Here is a 20,274-nt window from a genome sequence, read left to right on the forward strand (position 1 = left end):
ATGGACACATAAAAGGTGCAGTGGTATCATTGGAAGACTAACAGAGAAAGTAGTCTTTACATGTGGCAGATATGCAGGTATACTAAATACCAGGAATGTACAAAAAAAAAAAAAGAAGATTCCCTCAAATGTCAGAGGGGATCCTTAGAAGTAATAGACAAGTTTCCATTATTTAGGTGACCAAGTTAGAGGTGGAGGTTGTTTTGAAAGCATAGCTGCTAGAATAACAATAGTCTGGGCGAAGTTGAGAGAGTTACTATCTCTGTTAGTAATGAAGGGCCTTTCCCTCAGAGTGAAAGGCAGATTGTATGATGCCTGTGTATAGACAGCTATACTACATGGCAGTGAGATATGGGCTGAGAATATGTGAAGGCTTGAAAGAAATAAAGCCAGTATGCTCCACTGGATGGATAATATCAGTGTGCATATACAACAACAGAGTATAAGTGATTTGAGAGAAAAACTGGGTATACAAGGCATCAAATGTAGTGTGCAAGAGATAAGATTGTACTGGTGTGGTCATGTGATGCATATGGATGAGGACAGTTGCATCAAGAAGTGCCAATCTCTAATTGTGAAGGGAACCTGTGGTAGGGGTAGATCCAGGAAGACGTAGGATGAAGTGGTGAGAAAAAATCTTCAGATGTTGGACCTCACAGAGGGGATGACAGGGGACTGAGACTCCTAGTGGTTTGCTGTGCTTGAGAAGACATGTCAAAATAAGTAAAATCGTGGTTGTTCTTGCATCTGTTTTCAGATGAGCATTCCAAATATTGCATGCTCATGGGTGGTGCTATGTAAAACGCACCTGTACTAGTGCCATGTAAACACACCCATGCTGGTGCTGCATAAAAGCACCCAGTACACACTGTAAAGTGGTTGATGTTAGAAAGGCCAGAGACTGTGACTGCTGAGGACATGCGTAAGCTCGCAAGGAATGAAGCCAGTATGCTCTGATGGATGAGTAATGTCAGTATGCATACTCGACAGAGTGTAAGTATCTTGAGAGAAAAGTTGAATCTAAGAAGCATCAGTTGTGGTGTGCAAGAGAGACGATTGCGCTGGTATGGACATGTGGCGAGAATGGATGAGGATAGCTGTGTGCAAAAGTGCCACACCCTAGTGGCTGAAAGAACCCGTGGAAGAGGCAGGCCCAGGAAGACCTGGGATGAGGTGGTGAAGCACGACCTCCAAACATTTTGATTTACTGAGGCAATGACTTGTGACTGAGACCTTTGTAAATATGCTGTGCGTGAGAAGACATGGCAAGCCAAGTGAGACCAAAATCCAAGGCCTCTGCCAGGGGTGTAGCCAGCCCACTTATACATACCTTTCCTTCATTGGACACTGAACTCCGCTTGCGAAGACCTGTTGAGGCAAGTGAAATCAAAATCAAACTAAAATTGTAGACTGGCACCCATGCCAACGTCTCTTCATTGAAGACTAAACTCGGCTTGCGAAGACCTGTTGGGGCAAGCGAAAGTGAAATCGTGATGGCACCTGTACCAGTAGATCACTAAGAGCACCGTTTGAGCATGATCGCTGCCAGAGCACCAGCTGGCTGGCTTCCGTGCCGGTGGTACATAAATAGCACCATTTGAGTGTGACCGTTACCAACGTCGCCTTCCTGGCACTTTTGCCAGTGGCACATGAAAAGACATTCGAGCGAGTTCGTTGCCAGTACCGCTGGACTGGCTCCTGTGCAGGTGGCACGTAAAATACACCATTTCGAGCGTGGCTGCTGCCAGTACCGCCCGACTGGCCTTTGTGCAGGTGACACGTAAAAGCACCCATTACACTTTTGGAGTGGTTGGCGTTAGGAAGGGCATCCAGCTGTAGAAACTCTGCCAAATCAGATTGGAGCCTGGTGTAGCCCTCTTGTTCACCAGTCCTCAGTCAAATCGTCCAACCCATGCTAGTATGGAAAGCGGACGTTAAATGATGATGATGATGATGATGATGATGATGATGATGATGATGATGCCAAAACAGACATGGAGCCTGAGCAGCTAGTCAGCTCCTGTCAAACTGTCCAACCCAGCATGAAAAACGGATGTTAAATGATGATGATGGTGGTGATGATGAAAATAGATGTTGATAATTGGCTGCAGTCCAGGATGTGTTTTTGCTACACACAAACATCCTGGACTACATGCACACAAGTGGCATATCTCAATGTGGTCTAGGATTGGCATTTAGTCAATAACAGACATGCTCCAGCATCTGATCCACAGATAAACCGTTCTCTTTCTCTCTCTGTCTTTCCCATCACTACTCTAATAGCGTTTTTCCTTCAGAGCTAGCTGGTCTCTTAAGCCCACTTGTCTCTTCACCTTTTGTCACTTTTGATGCATCCAACCCACTCAGTTCTCTTTCTCCCCTGAGAACATCAGCCTCTTGGAATCTTCTTTTGGCTTTTGTCTTCCCTGCAGGTATTGACCTCCCAGAATTTAAATAGAACATAATCACATCAAGCTGTCTTGTTTTGGAAGGCCTGTAATGATCATAGATAATGCCTCTTTAACCCAGGCTCCCAAAGTGTGTGTGTGTGCATGTGTGTGTGTGTGTGTGTGTGTGTGTGTGTGTGTGTGTGTGTGTGTGTGTGTGTGTGTGTGTGTGTGTGTGTGTGTGTGTGTATATATATATATATATATATATATATATATATATATATATATATATGCTCAAGAGTGGCTGTGTGGTAAGAAGTTTGTTTCCCAACTACATGGTTTTGGGTTCAGTCTCACTGTGTGGCAAGTGTCTTCTACTATAGCTTTGGGTCAACCAAAACCTTATGAGTGGATTTGGTTGACAGAAACTGAAAGAAGCCCATTGTGTATATACACACACATGTGTGTGTGTTTGTTGCCAACAACTGCTTGACAGCCAGTGTCAGTGTATTTATATCCCTGTAACTTAGTGATTTGGCAGAATAGATCTGATAGAATAAGTACCAAGCTTAAAAAAAAAAAATACTGGGATTGGTTCTTTCAACTAAAATTCCTCAAGGCAGTGCCCCAACATGGGCACAGTCTAATGACTGGAACAAGTAAAACATAAAAGATAAAAGATATATACATCAATACAACTGATCATTCTTTAAGTAATTAAGTCTAAAGGATGAGGATGATTGTTGCTTGTGGCCTTTACAAGCCTTTCCAAGAGCCAGCAAGAAAGCTGCTACATGGTTGCTTCATCTAGCATAGCAGCCAAATCTTCAAATCATACTAAAAACAGAGTACATTAGATAATGCAGTTATAGAAACTCTATGCCAGAATAAACCCCACCAAACTTTATGAGATCATCATGGAATGATTTTTACCAAAGGGTTTCTTTATTAGGGTTGATCTAGAGTTAAACAATGGCAACGATGACAATATGCCAATATGCAGTTGAAATGAGTTGATGTCAGTAAGGAAAATATAAACAGGAATTGAGTTCCAGAATGATATAGTTCTGGGGAAGAAGGTTCAAGCTAGATGAAAGAAATAATCTAGCAAATAAAACCTAAATCAGATAAGAAAAACTGATAAATGCTAGAGTAATCTTCCTTTTTTTTTTTGTTAATATATATTTTTATTAGATAATATTGTTATTAACAATTATTAATATCAATAATACTCCTTACTTATAAATACTTGTTGCATTGTTGGTAAACATGTTAGAAAAAGGAAAACATCTGCCATCATCAACAATGTGATTGTCAGTAAAATTTACTTTCAAATTCTCAGTGTGATAAAAATATTGTAATTTTTAAAATTTTAATTCTTGATAAACCCAACCCATTGATTGATTGATTTAATACATGCATACATGCATATTAACATTCACTTTTCCATGCTTGAATGAGTTAGGCAGTATTTGTTGAGGCAGACTGTCTATAGCTAGATGCCCTTCCTATTGCCAACCTACATCTTCAAATAATGTAATATTTCCTCCATGACCAGGCATGTTTTCATGGAAGAAAGAAAACCAAAAGCACCCGCTTGCATGACAGTGACACTTATTTACAACTATCTCGTGGTGTCAAAGTAAGGAGACAGTAACACACATTCACACACACACATTGGTTGTTTTTTTCCAGTGTCCATCTCCCAGATCCAATCAGAAGGCTTTAGATGATCCAAGGCTAGAGTAAAAAACATTGCCCATCGTGCCCCACAGTAGGATTGAACTTGTAACCATGTGACTGGGAAGCAAACTTCTGGACAAATGTTTACTATCTCTTTGTTTTGGTGAAAAATATCTCTCCACAATTAAAGAATTTAATTGTTATTATACTACAAAATATTCTAGGTATGAAAAATTCAAAGGAGATAGACATGCTTTTCTAAAGAAGGCAAACAGTACTTGGAAAAATTGCACTTGCAAATTATTTTGTTAAACAAAAAAAGTTGCAAAATCATTCAAAAAATTCTGATGATGAATTAGTGAAAGAATGCTTTGTGGGAGTTACTGAACTTTTGTAACTGGAAAAGTTTAAAATGTTGAAGAGATTAGCTTGTCTTAAAGAACAATAACAAGACAAGTTGAAGAAATTGCAGCTGACATCAAGGTTATGCAAGCAGAAGAATTATTGGAATTTGTTCATTGTTACTGGCTATTGACAAAAGTAATTATGCATCAGATTCAGTTCAACTTGCAACTTTTATATGTGGTGTTCGTAAAGCCTTTCATGTTGTTGAGGAAATGATTTGTATTTAAACAATGAAACTGCTATTACAAGAAACAATATCTTTGAAGAAATAAAGAAAGCAATAACATAGCTAACTGTCTCTTTTCAAGGGCTTGTCAATGTATCACCAGATAAAGACTCAGAAATGGTTGGCTGTAGGCTATGCTTCTAACTAGGTTAGAACCGGAATAATCTTCACTAAATTTGACAATGACTAAGAAACTTTTCATTACATAATTAATCAAGAGAACTTATTTGCCAAGTTGATACAATTCCAAAATGTCATACATGCCATTTTAAACAACAATTTCAAAAAATTCTATATAATTTGTAAGCTTGCTTCACTATGGGACTATTACATCTCAGAATACTACCCTCTTTCTCTGTAAGATTACACTATCTGATAGTAAGTTCCTCAGATGTACAGTTTATTGTTAATGAAATTAAACAAGTGGAAATGTAATCTTCTTAGTTTTTCCTTTAGAAGCTTACTGATCTACATAATATTGCTGTGGTCAGCAAGGTAACACTAACTTCACACCTGTTGTAACAAAAATGTTTTAAATCTAAAAAGCAAAGTGATACGATAATTCTGCAGTGCTGGGTTTGAAGACTATCATTGACTCTATTAAAGCCGAGTTAACATGAGACATACCTGTTTGTTGTTGAATACACTGCTCAGTTGGTCAAGCAAGTCATCATTTAGTTGTGAATCTATCAAAAACCAGGTTTTGAAGTTGTTCTGAAATTGATGACAGAGTTTAATAAAGATAAATTGATTTATGAAATGTTTAACTTGAACTTAAGTCAAAGTTGTTATCAATATGAAATACACAATACTGAAAGCTCTGAAACAATATATTGGAAAAGGATGGATGTTATCATGATGGCTTTCCATTGATACCTTATGTGAGTCCCAATGACTTGGTAGGTTACAGGATATTTTCATTTCTATTCTACTGAGTAAACTTCCTATGTTTCATCACTCAAGACATCACATATATGATCATCCCTATGTGGACATTCATTCTGCTAGAAATGGCAGCCATTAACCCTTCAGCTCACACACTACTATTGTAATAAAGAGAAATATACATGGTATAATGTTGTAGATACACTATGTCTGACAAAAAAAAGTGAAAAAAGAAAAAGCTTGGCATGGTCAGAGCTGGAACAAACTTGATCATAGACCTATAGGATAGGATCGTGACAGATCTTGTGCTAGACAAAAATTCAGAGACAGGTAGACTGAGTAGTTGTTTGTTCAGAATGGTTGACCATAGACACAATGGTGCCAATGACAAGACATCAGCCATTGACATTTAAGCTGCTTGTCTGGTACCCTTCTCACTTGGCTAAGAGAGTGTGTGTGTGTGTGTGTGTGTGTGTGTGTGTGTGTGTGTGTATGTGTGTGTGTATATATATATATACATACACATATATATATATATACACACACACACACACATATATACACACACACACACACACACATATAAAGTAGAAACACAAGTATATACATCCTACCTTGCTTGCTTTCTTGAAAGATGACATAAAAAATCCATCAATGAATTGTGAATTCAAATCCATCCAACCAAATATTGGTTCCAAACTTTCAAATGACATTGGATTGATTCTGGTAAGTTTATAATTGTTAGAATGTGATGTTTTTATAGTGTTCTTGGAAATACTTTTTATTTGCTGGATTTCATTGAAAGCTTCAACCAAAGTTTGGAGACATGTTGTCTTACCACTTCCAGGAGGGCCAACCATTAAAACACCTGTATAGGAATAGAATCTGTATGAGGAATGGTGTTCTGAAGAAATGAAATGATGAAAAAATTTACTTGTCTGTGGATGTTGCATATGTCAAATGAAATTATTTGATAAAATATGGAAAGTAAATGTCTGCGAGAGTACCCACATTTTTCAGTCAAATGTAATGCTTATTTATACACATTGTTTTGAATTAATCATGCATTATTGTGAAGCTTTGAGATTTGAATGATGTGATTGTATATTTTTAGAATGACATTCTAGGGTAGGTGTGAGAGGCTGGATCTGGCCAGTTTGAATATAAATCAAGTAGAATATTATTGCTGGATATGGCCAGTTTAAATGCTAAAGGATTAAGCCAAACATAAACAGTACTGATTTTGCCAATGTTAGAAGGTCTTTGAATATCATGAGCTCTGTCCCTTCCTCTTGACAAAACCATAAAACCATCTCCACTTTATAAAATATAAGCAGATGCAAGCATAGTCATATGGCTAAAGCATGTCTACCCACCTCACCATACATCCATACATATAGATGGTGAATTGTAATAAAAGAAAAATCTTATGTCTAGATTTAACAGACAGGTGACAAAAGTTTAAAATACTGGTTTGAAAATAACATATTTAAAGGTTAATGTTATTTTAAAAAAATAATGTTATTTTGAAAACAGAATTTAATGTCGATGTGAAGGAAGAGATCCATTTTAGTTTTGAAATGAAATGAAAATCAGTTAAATGTTTAAAAAAAAAGAAGTTGCTAATATGCACAAATTACCATCAAAGTTATTGGAGAGATTATTTAACTGTAAACATTTTGCAAACCATTCTTCATTTACTGTCAAATTCTTTTGATTTACTTTTTCAGAGATAACGTTTTCTAAATCTAAGGACTTCAAAGAAGATTTGTTTGGTATACAAGAAGTTCCATATATGCATGCACTCACCAGGTCTTGGAATTTAATCAATACCTGGAAATAATCATTAAAATGTGATGAATAGTCTTTGATGTATATAGTTCTATGAGGAATGGAAATGAAAATAAACTTCATAGATAAAATGTTCTCTTTATACTAAGAGCTGCTTTGATAGTAAGACTTTATGTTTAAAGTGTGTGCATGCACACAAGTTAGTAATATATTTGGGCAAAGTATGAATATCACTCATCAATACCAAAAAAAAAAAAAAATTTCTCACTATAAGCAGACATGTTAAGAGGTGTGTCTGTGAGTGTTCTTTGATGCATGCATTTTATTTTGAAATGTTCTGTTTTAATGTAAATTATTGCAAAACAGAGAGGAAATATATCTGAAATGAAAAACAAAGAATAAATAATAAATTAAAAATCTGTAGTGGAAATAAAGGTGAGGTAGACAAAACATGAAATTGTGGAGTGAAGATTAACAAGATCTATATGTAAAAAAGGTAGTTGATAGTTTCTCAGACAAATACTAGTTGATAAGTTTTATTTAACCTTTTAATATTCAGATTACACTGTCAAATGTAATGCTAATTCATTCACTTTGTTTTAAATTAATCAGACATTATTTCTAAGCTTCAAGACTTCAATGATGTGATTGTTTAATTTTACAACGCCATTGTAGAGTTGTCTGGTCAGTTCAAACATCAAACAGGTAGAATATTTGGACTGGATATGACCTGTTTAAATGCTAAAAGGTTAAGGAATAAAAATTTCATTACTATTCTTGGTAGAAACTATATCAAAAGTAAATTACAGATATTATACAAGTAGAAAGTAAATGAAATATAGCTTTAATTTCTTATGTATCTTATGTAATCTTTATGTATCTTCTCATTAATCTGGGGTGGAAATCTTATAGCGTTATCAGACCCTCTTAAACTAGAAGGGCCACAAATAATTAGGATGACTAATGGGATTTAATATTCAATTTAACCCATCTTATGACTCTTCTAACAATAATACACTATTTATGTGTTTTGATTAATATTCCAAATGACCCAAAATTTAGATGGTGGAGATAGTAAAATAGCTATAACATTGATATGTTTGGTACATAAATCTGTTGTTTTGAATACAATTTAACAAAAGGTTCTCAAAACCTCTGGAAATTTTATGTTAATTATTAGCAGAATTCATAGAGTGTTAGATTTAATACTTTTCAGATTTGCTTTTTATTCTTCAAGGGCTGATAAAATGAAATGCTGGAGTCACTCTGATCAAGTACATCCTTCTTCAAAACTCATGTGTCTTGTACCTATGTCAGAAACCATCATACATGTAATAATAAATTTTAATGAAGATTTTAAGATAAATATGACCATTTTAGAATAGACAATTTAAAGTAGGTTGGTAACAAAGAGCCAAAGGTAGCCCCATGTAGGTTGGTATTGAAAAGGTGATTGATTGATATGAAAATATAACTCTTTCCAGAGGACTGGAATTGTGTAGAAGAAATGTTAGGAAGAATATTCAGTATGGAATCTTGAAGTTGAGTTAGGAGACAATCTAGAGGAGAAGGTTTGATAAATACATTGAAAAAAGCTAGTGGCAAATGACAGATATGCATGCATGTATGCATACACACACACACACACACACAAAGAAAGAGAGAGGGAGGAGAGAAGGAAGAGAAAGAGAGGCAGGGGAGACAGAGGGAGGAGAGAGAGAGAGAAAGAGAGAGAGAGAGAGAGAGAGAGAAAGAGAGAGAGAGAGAAAGAGAGAGAGAGAGAGAGAGAGAGAACGCACCAATGAGTTCAAGTACCAGGATGTTGTAGCAACAGAGAAAACAAAGAGCAGGCACAGCTTGATAGTGAACCAACAGCTGCAAACAATTATTGAGAGGAAACAAGTTGATACTTACATTATTGTCTAAAGCTGGGTGTAATGTCTCCTCAATAGATTGCAGTAATGTAGACAGATCTATATCTCTAGTAGGATTTTCTGAAGACTCTTTTATTGTTAAACTGATCTGAGATTGTCTTGATGTGGTACTGGGTGTTGCTGCAATAGGGAAGACAATAACATCATAATTCTGACCATAGATACCTTTAATTGATAACATTTATATAGAAGGGGACAGAAGTTCAGCTCTGAGTGTTAGATGTATATGAAAGTAGTGTCTATCTGCAATTCCATCAGTTATGTGTTTAAGAAGTTCATTTCTCAATGCATGGTTTCAGGTTCAGTTCCCTTGTGAAACGTCTTGAGCAAGTGACTTCTGCTATACGCCATCCTATGAGTATGTAAGTTGTGTGAGAGTGTGTACATGCGCATGTGTATGTGCAGATGTTTGTGTGTTTGAGTGAATGTTTACATTCTGTATTTTGTGTAAAACAAAAGTGATGAGTTACAAACTGCAATATTTGTTGATATTTACTGTCAACAAATTATCTGCTAGTTCTGTTCTTTCAAAGACAAATGGAATTAAAAATACCTGACTTGAAAACAAGCAAGTGTTAATGATGGGAAAAGCATCTAGCTGGAAGAACAAAGCCTCAGTAACATGAATTTGTCTAACTTATACTTGTATAAAAAAATTGACATGAAACAAACACATTGCAGCTTGGAAACATTCCTGATAACAGTTAGTTGGTGAAATTCTATTCTTATTTTATTCAATTTATTACAGGTGATATAACAACGTAGATGACACTAGATTTCATGCTGCTATTAGAAGACATTTCCAAAGTCTCTCTTCATATACATTATGAATGTTTAGCAACAAGTACTTAAGTTGTAAATGAAAGTCTAAAGAGGAATGAAAGATAGTGTAGGAGTGTATTTATAGTTAGCAGAAGCAAGTGATTGATACACATAATGAACAGTGAGGAAGATACATCACAGTAGATAGAATAAGTGTAAAAAGAACCTTGTTTATATGCATATTGGAATGCTCTGTTAAAGTATTCTAACACAAGAGATGCATGGATCTCATAGCAGGCAGTTTTATTAGAAGGTTCTTTATTATCAAGGGCACTTATAGCCTTGTTTAATGCAAAGTACAACAAAACTGCTCTTGGCAAGATTTCAAGAGCAAGCAATATATGACATTAAAAAAGCAAACCACTAACAGAAATTCTACTATTGAATAAAGAAACTGGAGATGATAGAGCCTAGTAGTTAGTAGGGTCAGAGATGTTGTTTTGCTGCTTTAAAATTTCAGAAGTTATCCATAAAAAAATAGCTACCCATAAAAGATATATATTGATGTTATTCACATATTATTAATACCTCTCTATGGTATTATAATACACAGTCAATATAAAATAAAAGTAGTGAAGACAACGATTCTTGCCTTTGCTGGTTGGTGTTGACACCTGACTTTCTGGTCGTACTGTGTTAGGTTTCTCTCCATACTTTTCCTCAAGAGTTTTTCTAATTTGTTGAGCTCGTCTTATGGTGGCAATCATTGATGACAAAGTAAAACTGGGTATCTGACATTCTGATGATATGCTAAAGAAAATAATTGAAGAATTCATTTTAAAATATTAATAAAATATTATCTGAACAATCAAACAATCATTAACACGACTATTTCATATATAATTTTTTTTTTTTTTGCTGTTTTATATCCAGTTAATCATGCAATGACTTGAAATATAATAATGTAAATGTTTCCTGAGGGCTCAGAAATTTTTGAAGGTTAGTGCTTAGCTCTGGTACAAAGTAGACGAGAGAAAAGTATTCCTTGGATACAAGTGTTTCATTGGTAATATTTCCAAATAGTACTTATTCCAATAAAAAGCAAGAATAAACTGAACCAATGAATATTAACAAATATGAAAGTATGAGAGTTCAGCTAATAATGATGAAGCTCGAACAACAGGGAATTGAGTTCAATTATGCTACAGCTGATGAGGTTTTAATTACAGGTGAGAGAGTATGAGATTTCAACTATGTTATGGTGAGAAGACTTGGCTACATAGAGCTCAGAAGCATAGAGTTATGGGTACCAATGAAGATATTGCAAGTGAACTGATAAAGCTTATACATCAGTTTCTTTCTTTCTTTTCCACATATCACCGGAAGTAGATCTTTACATCCCCAAATGGTAATATAATTCTAAGTAGTTTAACAACTTTTATTCTGCCAAAGGTTTACCAATGCATACAGAAAAAAATAGATTCAAATCACAATATCAATAAAACCAGTGTTTGTATAAGAATGTGTTGTAATACATGTTTTGCTTGTGAAGTCACTATGTAATCCATATATACTGTAGAAAAAGCATCATACACATGTTCTCGAATCAGAGTTCATTTTGTGTGTTACATGCAGTATGAATGGATAATATTGCTGAAGTAAAGGGAAGAGTATTCAATATATGAGGCCCAACACTTGAAAGGAGCTTTTCACATGCCACTGGCATCAGCCACTTCGTCCCTGTGAGGCCCAACACTTGAAAGGTGCTTTTTACATTCCACTGGCTCAGGTGCCAGTTACATGACACCAGCATTGGCCACAATTACGATTTCACTTCACTTGAAGGGGATCTTAGTCTTGAAGGCTGCATAGTGACCTCACTAATGATGGCACGCACACAAAAGAAAAGAGCACCCAGAACACGCTGAAAAGTGTTTGGCATTAGGAAGGGTATCCAGCTGTTGAAAAATTGCCAAAGTAGATATTAGAGTGTAATGCAGTTGGATTCTGTCAAGTCATCCACCCCATGCAAGTATGGAACATGAACACCAAATAATGATGATATACCCACTGCCACATACACACACATATTGCATTGTTATTTACTTACAGTTGAAGTTCAGCTAAAGAGACAATCTCTAGTAATTTTCCTGCCAAAATATTGCCAGACTTGAAACCAGCAGAGATAAAATATCCTCTTAAAATATAGTAAGTATCTGGTTTAAGGAGTGTCACTGTTCGAAACACAGATTTAATGTTCCGAGCAAAGTACCAGTTTGATTCCTCAGAGAATGCTGCGGTCATAAAAAAAGCAGTTCTTGGATTCACTTTATATGTCTACAAGAAAATCAATGAAAGGGAGAATGTAAAAGTTTGGAGATGGATCAATGGCAGCAACAGCCATGGTGATGACGAGAACACACACACACAGATAGACAGACAGACAGACAGACAGACAGAGGTACCTTGTATATCAATCTTGAATGAAAATGTAAATAATGGCAGAATGAAATATTTGAAATTATGAAAAAAAAAAAAACTATGACAGTAATTCTCTTTGTTCACTACTAGTTTATAGGCAGAAACATTAATCAAATTGTTTATTTCTCATATTTTTCTTCAAATTGGAATACGGAAGCGATATACAGAATATCATTTTAGAAATTACAAGATGTAGTTGAAAGAATGTTATCCAACCCTTAAAATTTATAATAATAATAATAATGGTTTTAAATTTTGGCACAAGGCCAGGAATATCAGAGGAGGGGCTAAGCTGATTACCTCACCCACCAGTGATCAACTCGTACTTATTTTATCAACCCTGAAAGGATGAAAGGTAAAGTTGATCTTGACAGAATTTGAACTCAGAATGTAAAGATGGACTAAATGTCACTAAGCATTTCACCTGGCATACTAACAATTCTGCCAGCTGAATAATAATAATAATAATAATAATAATAATAATAATAATAATAATAATAATAATAATAAAATCGATATAAACGTATCTGTCAAGACCTACCAAAAACTGAGCAAATATAAAGATCTTGAAATAGAAATTAGCAAAATGTGGAATCTGAAGAAGAAAACAATACCTATTGTCATAGGTGCTGATTACTACCTAGATCAGATTCCAGGAAACCCCAAAATGGCTGAAGTTCAAAAGATAGTGCTCATGGGAACTTCCCATATCCTACGTAAAATACTGTCTATGTGATCTCAAATTTTAAAGCAAACACATAATTTTCTTATGGTTTCTTAAACATTCACTTGAACAAAACTGTACAAATCCAAATATATGGTACCCTAGGCATAACACCTACATGAACTTCTAACTTGTTGTCTCTTGAGGTCTCTGGGTGAGACTTGGATGTAACTTGTACAAATGCAAAACAAAAGTCAAACATAAAATAATAATAATAATAATAATAAAAAAAAATGCTCTGATGCAGTACCAGGCAGTGGCTTTCATGGTTTCTGATCTTAACTGATTGGAAGTGTTATCATGTACATTGTTTTGCCTTGGTATAAAAGATGGGCTACAGCAAATATTCTGCTCAATACCAAAGATTTGCTTGTGAGTTGTTTGACCATAACTAGTTGAGCATGTCCCTTAGTGGCTGACGATATGTGCATCTCTGATTACGAGCAGAAGTAGTAGGGGAACATCATAGCCATGTGTTGAAAGGAATTCTTTGCAGTTTGGATAATTCACCTTTGGAAACATTGGGGTTTTGTTCAACATCCTTAAACAACCCTTATTCAGGGACCTTTTGAGTGGGATGGGCTACTCAGCGTGAAGAAAGAATTTTGGGTCCCACTTGCAAGGTCATGCACTGTTTATCTTGATATGTAATCACCATGTCATGCACGTGATGCATGTGCCTGGTGTACTCTTATCAGACAGGTAGTCATGATGGGTATACTGGGCTTTGTATATTTTACCCCAGTGTCACTTTGAGGGCATGCACTGCACTCTCACTAAATAATAATAATAATAATAATAATAATAATAGTCTAATGTTTAACACTTTAGCATTCATAATATTAATAATTTGTTTTCTAAAGTAAATCAGAAAGAAAAGATTAACATTTTATTTGACTTCCAACTACATATGATACAAAAATTCATAATTTGAAAGAGAGTTAGGACAAGAACAGTATTCTTGGTGTAAGCTATTTTCCAACACACTCTGTTATGAAATTAAATTTAACCTGAATACAAGAGAATAACATAAAACATAACAAAATATTTTAGAAAATAGAATTTAAGGAAAAATAAAAAACAATAAAAAATAAGAAAATGAATGTATTTATACATAAGAAACAAATTGTATGGTTAAAAAGTTTATTTCACAATCACATGATCACACATTTGATATAACAGGACAGTATCTTGGGCAGGTAAGTGTCTTCCATGAAACTACAGGTTAACCAGATTTTTAATGAATGAAATTTGGTGTAGAGAAACTTTACAAAAGACCACAGGATGTATACCTATGGTGGAGCAGTATGGCAGAGCCAGCAGGTTCTTGTCGTATTTTATTCCATGTCACCTATCTTTATGCCCAGTCAACTATGCCTTTTGTCTGTGTGGGATCACAAAATACTAGGGTTTATATAATAAACTAAAAAAAAAAATACTTTGAAGGCTGTGTCCCTGCTTAGCCAGAGGCCAAAGTCAAATGATTGAAACCAACAAAGAAAAGAAATAAAAATTATGTCGATTAATTACCAATTTCCTGAAGATATCTTCTACCACATTGTTGTTCACTCTGACAGCATCTACAATCATAGCAACTTGGTCCATCACAACATCTAAAGATTTATGTGAAAGCTTGTTTCCATCAGCAAGACAGAGCCAACACCCTTCCTAGGAATTAGAAAGGAAATAATGTTAGCTCTGATGTTTAAATGGTAGATTATTGACAATTTCATCATAAATTCAAACTATGTTACTGCAGGCATTGCTTTAAGACTGAACAAAGCACACAATTCAGAACTAATACAATTTCAGACTCATCTGACAGGACTGATATTCATTTGACACCTTACAGATTTGATTTTTTTAAACATTTCTGCTTATTATGCAACTAGCTACATAGCTTCTGCAAATTATGTGAGTCCTTAGAAATAGCAGCCAAATATCTCTCAACAAATGTTAAATCATTTATCCCACTACCTTTTTCAAAAATTGGCTTCAACTTCTGTTTGGAAACCTCCTTCATCTTTAGCCATTTTTGCACTAAAATTATTTTCGTTAAAGTTTGTATCATCTCAGTGTAACTATTTTATGTGGGTGCTAGGCTGAAGCAAAATTGTAAAAAAAATGAAATTGTTTTGTTAAAAAGCAAAACATTTCCAAAGCAAGTCTGTCGAATGTAGTCCAAAACATTGTAGTCCCCCACCTCTTCCTGTAATTAAATAAAGTTAATATTGAACAACACCTAAAATTATAACAACCTTTGTTATCTGAAGAATGCATAATAATTTAAGTAAATTAAAACTTCCAGAAAGATTCCTTTCATATATCTTTATGCCTGCATCTCCATTTTATTTAAACATGTATTCTAGATGGTATCATGTAAAAACGTCTGTGCAGTGCCACACAAAAGCACCCATACAGTACCACGTAAAAGTGCCCATGTGGTGTCATGTAAAAGCATCCAGCACACTCTGTAAAGTGGTTGGCGTTAAGAAGGCATCCAGCCATAGAAACCATGCCAAATCAGACTGGAGTCTGGTGCATCCCATTGGCTTGCCAGCTCTGGTCACATCGTCCAACCCATGCCAGCATGGACAGCGGATGTTAAATGATGATGATGATGATGATGATGAAACTTACATTTAAAAGTTGAATTAAATTGAATGATGAGGTAAGGTTAAAAGCCATAAGAAACCTAATGACTTTCAGTGTCAGAGTATAAAAAAACTGGGATTATTGGACCAAATGGGTAATAAAATCTCAAAGCAATACAGATGTAATAATGTTAAAATGTTTTATATAACAGTTTACCATTGAAGAACCTTGAATAATTCTTTGAATACTTGAAGCATCAAAGTGTGGGTTGCATTTCAGCAGATAGTAAAACTGAGCAATGACATTGGCAAGGCTCTGAAAATAGGAGAAGTAAAGAGAATTTAATAGGAAACTGGATAATATGGTCTCATATACGTTGTCTGGAAAGAAAGGATTACAGCTGGTATAATGTGATTTAGCTTGGAAAGACAGAAGGATTACAGCTGGTATAAGATCAAGGTCTGCTAGGTATCAATTTCAAGGTGACAGGTATTAATAACAAGATCAAAGTTGAAAAGTATGCAGGATTAATTCACTTGGCTTCAACATAAAATAATTACTTATTCCTTTCGATGCTAGCAAGCCAAAAATAAAGTTGATCTAAACAAGATTTGAACTCATACTGTAGAGGGATGAGATCAAATACCACAAAATGCTTAGTTTGGTGCTCAACTTTTTCTGCCACTACACAGCTGATTGCTATAACAACAATTTAGGAAACAGAATTACACTTGAAATCATGTGAAGAATCACCTTAATAGTTTCCTTCTTTCCAGCATCAGGTGTTCCAACCAGATAGACTGGCTGAAGATTCTGAAGGGCCAGGAATATTGATAAAAAACATTTTTCTGTCACAGGAGTCATGATAATGCTTGGGTTGCTTCCACAAAACTCATTGCCATAGACAAGACGATGATCAAGGATTTCAAAATGAAGCTTCAGTTCTGTGTCTGATAAGAATATAAAGATACAACGAAAGATTTCATTATTTGTAAATGACAGATTGCACTCATTGACATTGAATGCAATGGATATTTTGTTGTTGTTTAACCCCCTACCCCAATGTAAACCTGATCCAGCAGTTTGACAAAGATGTTCCAGTTATGACCATCCTATCTTTTTGTATATCCAGTGGTGTAATTTGAGGGAAATGTCACAACTATTTCTAACAGATTGAATGACTACATAGAGGCTCAGTTATGTGACACTAGATCATCCCTTATTATATAATACAGCATCTCAAGGGCTGGTTCTCTTTGTCTCAACCACTAACAACTGCTAACCCTCTACAAAGTTCAAATAAGACTCACATGAAGTACTGTATCTGGGGCAGTGGTGCTGATATACATACAGACATTTTAAATCACATCCAAATTAAGGATATTTGACTGACTGGCATATAGACACACTAATTCCTCCTTGTTTTTGTATCACTGCAATAATGGTTTCTGCTCTTCAGAATTGGTTGGTCTAGTGCCGTCTCCACCTAAACACTTGTCTCTTCTACTATCATCACTTATGTTGTGTCCTTTACTCCTCACTAACCACTATTCTCAGTCATTCTTCCTCAGAATGTCAACTCTCAGGAATTCCCTATGTTTTCCCCCATCCAGCTGTGTTGTTGCAACTGTTTAGGTGGAATGTTAATAACATCAATTTTGCATTGTAGTTAAATGTATGATACTATATGGTAGTGAATCATGAACATTGAAGAGAAAGCATGCATAATGACTGGACAGAAATGAGATAAACATGATCTACTGGGAATGTAATGTTAATTAGCCCCCAGAATGTAAGTGAATTGCACATTAAAGACATCAGATGATGTATGTAGGGGATGGTGACTACTGGTGAGGACATGTAATGAGTATGAAGGATGTGTTTTGGGTGATAAATTGTTGTGAGGATTAGCTGTAGAAGTGGAAGACAAAGGAAGATACAGGATGAAATGGTGACATCAGGTCTCAGCATGCTGGGACTCAGATGAGATACTAGAGGATCATGGTGAATCTTGTGTGGAACTACTCTTGTCCTCTCTCTCTCTCTCCTCTTCATGCTCTCTCCATCTCCATAGTAGTGCGTATTTTGCTGTTAGCCCTTCTCTTTCTCTCTCTAGTTTAATTTCTCATTTTCTTTCACTCTCTTTCTGAGCGTTCTCTTCATTCTTCCTCTTTTCCAATTTCTGAACACTTACATTCTTATCACCCTATTACAAATACTATGGCATACTTACCATTGTCTGATACCAAGTAACACTTGAGGTATCGTCTCCAGTCAAAGTCTGTGCAATGTTTTACCCTTTTCCTACATATTGTATTAAGAGTATCTCGAAGATAGAGAGTTTGCTGAAAGAACAAGGTAGTATAGGCTGAAGTTCAGGAAGGTACAGGGTAAAGTAGGTAAGATGTAAAAGTAGATAAGAAGTAAATTAAGTAGAACCAAGTAGAAGACAATGTAGGTAGAAAATAAAGTAATTTAAGTGTTTTAATTTTTGAAAATATTATTAATGGATTTAACAAACTGTAGATATAAACCAGTGGTGTTGGTAGTGGTGATGAGTGGTCGTATTTGTGATGGTAGGGGTGTTGGTGGTAGTTCTTGAGATGGTATTTATAATGCACAGATATTGTTCCACAAGTATATTTGCAGTAAATGATAATGTACTATCAAAAATTTAGAAAACAATATTCAAAGTCCATTTTTCATTTCAAAGTTTCAGCTCAGAGCTGCGGCCATGCTGATGCACCACCGTATATAAAAAAAATAAAGTTTTAGTTTAGATTCCTTGAAAAATCAAAGGCAGCTGAAGATTTCATGTAAGCTAATGGTGATGATTTCATATTTTGGGGCTATAGTGTACAGTATATATTTTAAACCAATTCTGTTGTTTCCATATCTGGATAAAATTTTAGTCTAGCCCAGGTTTCCTCCCAGGGAGGAATTCAAAATTAGTATGGGAAGCAAATAAAAAAAATCAATCATAGAGAGTTCCTGCTTGTGTACAGCAGTGAACTTCATCCCATCATGCCACTTATTAATATATATGTATATTGAGTAATTAAGTGTTAAATGTTTTTGCATAAGACAAAAGACTCATTGATGTTGAGATGTGAACTGTTGATCTTTTGGTCAGAAGACATATTCCTCCTTATCATCACCACTAGAAAGAGGATGTCAGTTGTATCCTAGCATGGCATAAACCCAAACTGCATTTCATCTCTGCTAATTTTCTTTATAATTTCATAATTTGAGCCATAAGTTTGATACTTTGTTGCTTCCTGGAGCTTCTCTTTTACCCTTGTAGCAGTTTTATTAGAATTTCCAAATTTTGTCCTTTGTTTTTCCTGACCAAAATTAATAATTTAGCTAATGATTCATTCTTCTTGCTAAGAGTGTAATTTTTATTACTGAACATTTCTTGGTTCACTGCACTAAGTATATTAGTACTAATTTTTCTTAGATTCCAATATATTGTATTTCAAGTCATTGAAACTGAAATTTTCTGCTTTGCAACTGGATGTATTCTATTTAGATAAAAAATATAACAGCACAACAGTTTCATGTTTTATACACCTTTTGATTTCACTCCTTAGCCTTCTCTTTTTTTTCTTTTTCTCTGCTTTAAGTCTGCCATTTGTCTCCAGTCTACATATGTTTCCCATCAATGCAAGTAATTGAGATGATCTGTTGGTAGAAGGAATGTTTTTTTTACTTCAACTTTTTGGAACTAAAACAAGGTGATCTCCATTGGGGATTCTGTGAAAACAACAACATAGGGTCTGGAGTTGTTGTGGCTGGTTCTGCTACTTTTCTACTTTCTCAGGCTCTAACTGCTGCAAGTTTAACAGCTGAGCTTTCTGCTCTGTGTTGCCAATCTTACTGCTTTTGCTACTGCACTCACAATGGGGCACAGTACTTGAAGGCCCTGAGTTCTGAGGGGTTATCAGCACTTATAAGACCATACTGATTCTTCATGCCATTCTATATTACCTTTGCCCTTATTATCTGCTCATATTGTACTTCAAAGGCGGCAATGAGCTAAGGGTTGATGAGCTGGACTGTTACTCTTGCATGCATTGGCCAATGTATTGTGATCTGAGTCTTGGAGCAGGTGTTTCACACTACTTTGTTTTTTGCTTCATCTCACCCTCAATCTCGAAAACCAAGTAGAGTACTCCAATACACAGGTGATAGAAACAACATATACTTGGCCCTTCTTTAAAAGATTCTTTGAGAGCAACTGCAAAAATTTCCTGCATTTTTGAAACAGAAATTGCTTACTCTCCTCCTCCCTCACCTCTGGATAACTGTCACAAGTTAAGAAGTATTTGATTCAGTCACATCTTTTGTGCCATATCATCCTTTATTTCACAAGTTGCCTCATATTCAAAATTTCCT

At 35.3% G+C, this 20,274-nt stretch overlaps 1 protein-coding gene across 1 annotated transcript in view; it reads right to left on the minus strand.

Annotated features, from left to right (window-relative positions):
* Positions 1-20,274, minus strand: part of LOC106872129 (uncharacterized) — a 185,982-nt gene that overhangs the window by 94,264 nt on the left and 71,444 nt on the right. Inside the window, exons 35-44 of the mRNA XM_052965662.2 lie at positions 18,110-18,221; positions 16,630-16,826; positions 16,093-16,191; positions 14,812-14,949; positions 12,187-12,413; positions 10,729-10,886; positions 9,295-9,434; positions 7,230-7,422; positions 6,204-6,457; positions 5,332-5,418 (exon numbers count right to left, since the gene is read on the minus strand). Of these exons, the coding sequence (XP_052821622.2) occupies positions 5,332-5,418; positions 6,204-6,457; positions 7,230-7,422; positions 9,295-9,434; positions 10,729-10,886; positions 12,187-12,413; positions 14,812-14,949; positions 16,093-16,191; positions 16,630-16,826; positions 18,110-18,221 (1,605 nt within the window). The remainder of the gene's footprint in view (positions 1-5,331; positions 5,419-6,203; positions 6,458-7,229; positions 7,423-9,294; positions 9,435-10,728; positions 10,887-12,186; positions 12,414-14,811; positions 14,950-16,092; positions 16,192-16,629; positions 16,827-18,109; positions 18,222-20,274) is intronic.

Source organism: Octopus bimaculoides, chromosome 2 (genome assembly GCF_046866305.1).
Source record: "Octopus bimaculoides isolate indiv1 chromosome 2, ASM4686630v1, whole genome shotgun sequence".
Classification (NCBI taxonomy): domain Eukaryota; kingdom Metazoa; phylum Mollusca; class Cephalopoda; order Octopoda; family Octopodidae; genus Octopus; species Octopus bimaculoides.